The sequence below is a fragment of the Alligator sinensis genome, unplaced genomic scaffold, assembly GCF_000455745.1.
Source record: "Alligator sinensis unplaced genomic scaffold, ASM45574v1 scaffold145_1, whole genome shotgun sequence".
Taxonomy (NCBI): Eukaryota; Metazoa; Chordata; order Crocodylia; family Alligatoridae; genus Alligator; species Alligator sinensis.
This window is the reverse complement of record NW_005842414.1, coordinates 685,287-692,297: the sequence shown is the minus strand read 5'-3', so window position 1 is coordinate 692,297 and position 7,011 is coordinate 685,287. Positions and strand designations below refer to the sequence as shown.

The 7,011-nt window shown below is 40.2% G+C and overlaps 1 protein-coding gene across 18 annotated transcripts in view; it reads right to left on the bottom strand.

Annotated features, from left to right (window-relative positions):
- Window positions 1-7,011, bottom strand: part of KLHL32 (kelch like family member 32) — a 317,145-nt gene that overhangs the window by 128,918 nt on the left and 181,216 nt on the right. Inside the window, exon 1 of one of the 18 annotated variants that reach the window (XM_025211571.1) lies at window positions 6,331-7,005. The exons of 16 other annotated variants lie outside the window; for them this stretch is intronic. In XM_025211571.1, coding sequence (XP_025067356.1) covers window positions 6,331-6,393 — 63 coding nt within the window. In that variant the 5' untranslated portion in view covers window positions 6,394-7,005. Of the gene's footprint in view, window positions 1-6,330; window positions 7,006-7,011 lie in introns of those variants that run through there. One more of the 18 variants, XM_025211570.1, reaches the window with a different exon arrangement.

Below are 7,011 nucleotides of genomic sequence, written 5' to 3'. Positions count from 1 at the left end.
GGCCCTGACAATCTTCACCCCAGGGTACTCAAGGAGCTGGCGAGCATCATAGCCCAGCTATGTTGGCTAGCACTATGGAAGAAAGAGACTTGGGGGTCATCTTTGACCACAAGATGAACATGAGCCTGCAATGTGATGCGGCGGCTAGTAAAGTGACCAAAACGCTGGCTTGCATCCATAGATGGTTCTCAAGCAAATCCCGGGACGTCATTCTCCCCCTGTACTCGGCCTTAGTGAGGCCGCAGCTGGAGTACTGTGTCCAGTTTTGGGCTCCACAATTCAAAAAGGATGTGGAGAAGCTTGAGAGAGTCCAGAGAAGAGCCACGCGCATGATCAGAGGTCAGGGAAGCAGACCCTACGATGACAGGCTGAGAGCCGTGGGGCTCTTTAGCCTGAAAAAGCGCAGGCTTAGGGGTGATCTGATGGCCACCTACAAGTTTATCAGGGGTGACCACCAGCATCTGGGGGAACGTTTGTTCACCAGAGCGCCCCAAGGGATGACGAGGTCGAATGGTCACAAACTACTTCAAGATCGTTTCAGGCTGGACATAAGGAAGAATTTCTTTACTGTCCGAGCCCCCAAGGTCTGGAACAGCCTGCCACCGGAGGTGGTTCATGCGCCTTCATTGAACACCTTCAAGATGAAACTGGATGCTTATCTTGCTGGGATCCTATGACCTCAGCTGACTTCCTGCCCTTTGGGCGGGGGGCTGGACTCAATGATCTTCCGAGGTCCCTTCCAGCCCTGATGTCTATGAAATCTATGAAACTACTTAAATGTAAAAAGGGCAGGGTGAGCTCCACATTGCCATGTAGAAAATGGGTTTTAGGGGTAGTTAAAGTATCCTTTAAAAAAGTGGCCAGCTACACAACCCTCCATAGAACCACCCCCCCAAATTAAATGTTAAAATTGGAAATAAAAAGATAAAAGGATTACCATGAAGAACAGTCATCTCTAGGTATTAAAGCACCTAAAAATATTCAAGTCAAGTGTAAAAAAGGGTTCATATATCTGGGAACAAACACTTAATATTAATAGACTCTCTATAAATGCCCCAAAAGAGAAGAAGTCGAAAAAGCTAGTCACAAATAGGTTTTATGTTTTAAAAAGGAAAAGGAAATGCCTCTCAAGGACCATAGCCAGGTTTTGGAAGTCACTATCAAAGGAGAAAGAAGCTTGCATATAGTAGAAACTGCTGGACTACATTTTGGCCAATAATATTTTCAGTTTTACCAAATCTGATATTTCACAATTGATAACTGCAACATCCAGAAGAAATTCTGCTAATTCATCCACCGTGAACAACAATATAAAACTGATGAGGAGACACCTTCTACCTCTACCTTCCTTCATAGGTTGATGGCTTCATAAACCAATCTGGCATGGTCTACTCAGTTTTAGATTGAGGTTATTTTGGGGGATCTATTTGACCTTTATTTTAAAAATACTTGCAAAGAATATATTCGTTCCAAGCCCCATCATGCAGCCAGCTTCAGACTACACAATGAGACTATCCTGACACAGGCTCAGTTTAAGGCGAGATAGAAACCAGCTAAAAAATATTACACATATTTTATTAAATATTTTTGTGGCTGGTTTCCTGTTTTGTCACACCACGAATTGCCTTAATTTATGGCCCGATTGCCATTTATCATGGAGCTAACAGATTAATTACATTTTAAGTATAATCTCTGCCAAGGGCCTATAACTGCAACTGTTTCATTGTGTCCAACAGCATGAGCTACAAACCTCTTTAGTTTTACGAATACAACAGTTTTCAAAATTCTCAGATTAGAATGATGAAGAAACCTACATAATGGGCTGCCACATCCCATAGACTGAAGTAACTTTAAATGGCAATTCAGTGTGGAATAAACAAAAGACTCAATATAGAATTCAGCCAAAGGGTAGTTTTAGATAAAAAATTACACCAGATTTCTAATTATAATGTTGGATTTTCACATAGTCCGTCTTTAAAAAACAATGGCTTTGCTATGCACAGATATGTTCTTGCTAGGTTTTGTTACTTTTGCAAAGATTTATACAAAGCAAATATATATTAAACCCTTTCCATAGTTGCTGGAAGACATTAGACAATGAATTCATTTCTGTAGTAATAAGCCCTCTACTGTTTTATCCTCCTTATTTTCAGTTCTTGTCTGAAACCAGTGGTTTCTGAGTTTGAGGCTTGGTGCGGGTGTGGGGGAAGGGGGTGTTTGTTTTTAATGTTTTGGTAAGAATACGATCAAAAACAATTTTTGCTCTCAAATGTCATGGCTGAGTATTCTGCCTTCATTTTGCTAAAATTCTTATAATACTCCAAGGATTATGCTACAAGTGACGTTTATGTTTTTATATAGTTAAATGATATGTACATCATAAGACTAAACTGCATTTTTTTCAATCTGCCTTACCTGTAACTAGAACTAAGGCACTGTTACAGAGTTTATTCTACTTCAATGCTAGCAAGAAAAGTGTTGTCATACAAATTTGTTATGCATGCATGAATCTATATTACTGCTAATGATATATACAGAGTGCTTTATGCATCGACTATTATTACTGATATTAAACAGTAAATTGACCTAGAGGCAAATGTTGAAGTGTTTATTACAAATTGACTTTATGTATGGAAATGTAGAGCAGAAAAGTACCAACAACAGTGTGGTATTAATTTAAGGGTCACTATATTTTGTCTAAGCAAAATACAATGCTACATCCTACTGTAATCAACTGAGACACGGTACCTTTGATAGAAACATGTCAGTTCTCACCACCTGAAGATTTAGCCTTAAGATAGAAGGAAGTTTCTGGCAACTTTCTACTATTATTACGTATTAAGGTGTTTTAGATATTGCAAGAGGCAAGGGTTTCTTAGCATGGATGCAACTATGTAGCTCGGATAAAGTATATAAGGTTTCAAATGCAAGATATTCTTCATCTTGTATTCAAAAGCTTGTGTAACTTTATACCAACTACATAGTTGATCCAATAAAAGGTAACACCCTAAGAAATCCTTGACCCTCACATAATTTCTGGACCATCATGACTACTACAAGATCACTCTTACACCACCATAAAGAAACATTTGCATTGGACTGAATTTTCAAGTTGGCACTGGTGCCAACTTGAAAACATTTCTGTACCCTTTTGGCAACAGAGCCAAGGTCTGATTTCAGTGACATCAATGGCCAAGCTCCCAGTGACTTTGATGAGAGAAGATCTTATCCCATTTAGAAATATTTTGTTTGGGGGAGGGGAAGCAACTGCCTAGTAGCCCCAGTTCTCTCCTCTATTTAACTTTATTACAAAGTTAACATCACATCCCAATGTACAGCCAATAACTATGAAGTTTCAAGCAATACAATTTGATTGTAATAGCATTGGTAGAAAGATGGGAAGAGGACAGTACTCATTGCAGCAGTCCAAAAAAACCCAAAAAACCAAAACAGGATTATATAAAAAAACCCCACAAGGTTGCATAAGGAATGGCATGGTAAATAATACAGAGGATATTAAAATGCCTCCATGTAAAGCAATGGTGTGGCCATATTTAGAGTGCTACATCAATTATAGCCACCCATGTCAAAAAGGAAATTGCAACATTAGAAAGTGTTCAGAGAAGAACAATGAAATTAACAGAGGCAGAGAAAAACTCTCCTATGAAGGAGGCAGTGGATAAATTGTGATTGTTCAAAGCGGAGACTAAAAAGATGGGACATGATAAGAATATATAAAAATACAAAAAACCTAGTGAAGATAGATCGGGAACTACTGTTATCCCAGCTAATAAGATAAGGACAACGGAATATTCAATAAAATTAAAATATGGCAGAGGCAAAACCAAAGATATGGAAGGCTTGTCTTGCACACTGTACTTATCATTAAAAAGCTAGGTCAAAGAAGCATCTTGAAATTGGCAGAGAAAGTAGTGAGATTTGTGGCAGCCCTTAGTTTCTGTGGGAGTCCATATGACAGATTTGGACCAATCACCAAGAAATCTGTGACCCACACAGAAGTGATGATCTAGCTCAGGTCTTTATGGTACCTTTACCCCTGACCAGATTTCATCCTTTGCCTCATAGGTTTGAAAGTTTAAACCAGAATGAAATCTCCTCTCAAACATTCTCCTACAGTAAGAGAATTCAAAGTTTCAGCTGAAATTCAGTTTGGAGATGCCTTACTTCAGTCTTTTATACTTACTTCAGCCCACTGGCCTCAATAACAAAATATACGACATAGAAACAGAATATGATGATCCATCTGTTTTCAGACTTCTGCAAATACTTAAAAAATGTGTTATAGATGAGCAGATGGATCCTAGTTTTACATCCTAGTTTTATGAGCTTAGATAAGACTACCAAGGGTATGTTAAATTTAGTGGTGGTTGCTAACTTTATTTTTCACTATAGAAATACCTAATATTTACCACAGTAGAAGAAAAAGAAAAGGGAAACAGGTAAATCTCTCAGACAGATGCACAGAAACTGAAAAGGCATAACAATTAAATATTTGGGAATTTGTCAAAATTTCAATTGTTAAACAAGCAAAGCCCTGGCCCAGCCCCCACCAGAAAGAGACTGGTGAAGCCCCAGCCCCAGCCCACAGTGGGCAGGCCACCCTCACCCCGAGCACAACAATTAATAAGACTACTGACATTGTGGAAAGTTACTCGCATAGATAAATGCTTCCAAATCAGGTTCATAATCAGTGTTTTATTCAATTATGCCGAGTCCATCTCTCTGTGCATGGAAAGGGCCAGCAAGTATTTTGGTCACCATTGTGTTTCCAGTCAAAAATGGTTTCACCAGAATATAGAGCACTTCTAACAAGTATACATCTTGCCTACTATTTTTTTATGTTCTTCATTACTTTTTTTCTTATTTTACAGAAGCCATTTATGGGCTTGCTAACATTATCTTATTCTAGATGGCACATTCATATTTCTGAATATAGTTAGGAGACAACTGACCTAAGGATTATTTAATACTCTGAGTATTTACCAACATTATAGGGATTAATGTCTATAAACTCACCAGGGGGGACCAGCGGAAAATAGGTGAGGCTCTGTTCTCCCAGGCATCACCTGGGATAACAAGGAATAACAGCCAAAAATCGATTGAGAGCAGGTTCAGGCTTGATATCAGGAGGCATTACTTTATGGTTAAAGCTGCCAGGCTCTGAAATGGGCTGCCAAGGAAGGTGGTGCTCTCCCCTACCTTGGGGGTCTTCAAGAGGAGGTTGGATAGATATCTGGTTGGGGTGTTATGATCCCAGCACTTGTTCCTGCCCAGGGCAGGGGGTTGGTCTTAATGATCTGTTCAGGTCTCTTCTGACCCTAGAAACTATGTAACTATGATTTTTGCATTCATATTAGTAGATACTTAAAGTGTCTCATTCACTTGCTACGGGCTTCTTGGTGCCCATTTAAAAGAAATAGATAAACTGTACCTATTTAGATAGATATATAGCAGAACAAATAAAATCCATCTCTGAATTAGTGCTCTAAATTTAGCCTGAAATAGAAAGAGGTTAAGGAAGAAAGAAAAACAATCTTTAAAAAATAAACAACTAAAAAGGAAAGGACGTAATCCCTTCTGATAAGGCCTATTTCCAATAGCCAGTTTAAATAATAAATGTGTTTGGAAGAAACAATCCTCAGACCTTTGTACAAATGCAAATCTTCTGGAAAATGTATGCCAACAAAGGAATCTGAAATGAGGTAAACCATTATCAGTTCAGCTATGAAAATTCATGCGTACAAAATTTATCCATGAAAATTCAATCTTAAGACTTTCATTTCAACTCGTATGAATCTCAAGAACTGCCTTCAATTTTTACAGCAGTTTTAAAAGATGAGAGTTGACTTTGGAAGGGGAAGTATGTGAGCTACATCAACTGAAAAATAATACTTGGGTTGCAGTTTTTTCTGTTACTAAAATAACACCTGCAAATTAAATATGATCTGTAAAAGCTAATAGGAAAAAAGAGTAAAAATGGTCAGTATAATAATTTTTATTAAGGAGCTTTAGTATTCAGTTGCAGTTGTCACAGTTTCCTTAGCTGCCATTTGTTGCTGACTCATCCTCAAAAAACGATGTAATTATGAAAATATAAACAGTAGCAAGCTTTAAAAAAGTTACCTTATACAAAACTTAGTATATACCTTCCTATCAGCATAATGTAGTATGAAAACATAATTAATGATGATTAAAAACTTTTTTCTTAAGTCCAGAGCACTAAAAAATTAAGCCCCCGCACTCACAGACAAATAAATACTAATTTATATCAATTTTACAGACTGAAAATGCAAACCAAAGGGATTAAACCTTATATTTTGAGAGATGTATAATAATTTCAGTTCTCAGTTCTTTGAGGCACAAGTGAAGCATTTTCAATGGTGATTAATAAATACCACGCCACTGACCACAATACTGATCGTTTCAGGAAGGTAGGGAGGCATGAAATCAACAGCAAAATTTTCAACAAAAGCAACCACCATCACAACCTCTCTGTCTCAGAGAGTATAGTCCAGGCTTGTCCAACATATGGCCCATGGGCTGCCATGTGGCCTGCCAAGCCATTTTATCTGGCTTGCGGCGGCGGCGCCATGGAGTGCGGGGCTGGCAGCGGCACAGAGCCGCAGCAGCAAGGCAGGCAGAGAGCGTGGAGGAAGCCCAGCAAGGCGAGCAGGGAGTGCTGTGGCGCACGGAGCTGCGGTGGGCACAGAGCGCAGAGGGAGCGCGGCGAAGCAGGCAGGGAGCGCTGTGGGGCGAGGAGCCGCAGCAGCAAGGCAGGCAGAAGGCGCGGAGGGAGCACGGCGAGGCAGGCAGGCAGGCAGGGAGCACTGCGGAGCGCGGAGCCGCGGCGAGGCGGGCAGGGCCGGCCCGTAGGCCCCAGCTGGCAGCGAGGGGAGGGGAGCTGCTTATCCCTGCAGGGTCTGGGGAAGCGGCCCGACGCGGGAGGCCAAGCAGCGGCCGCTGGGAGTGCCCGCCCGGACCTGCCTCCCC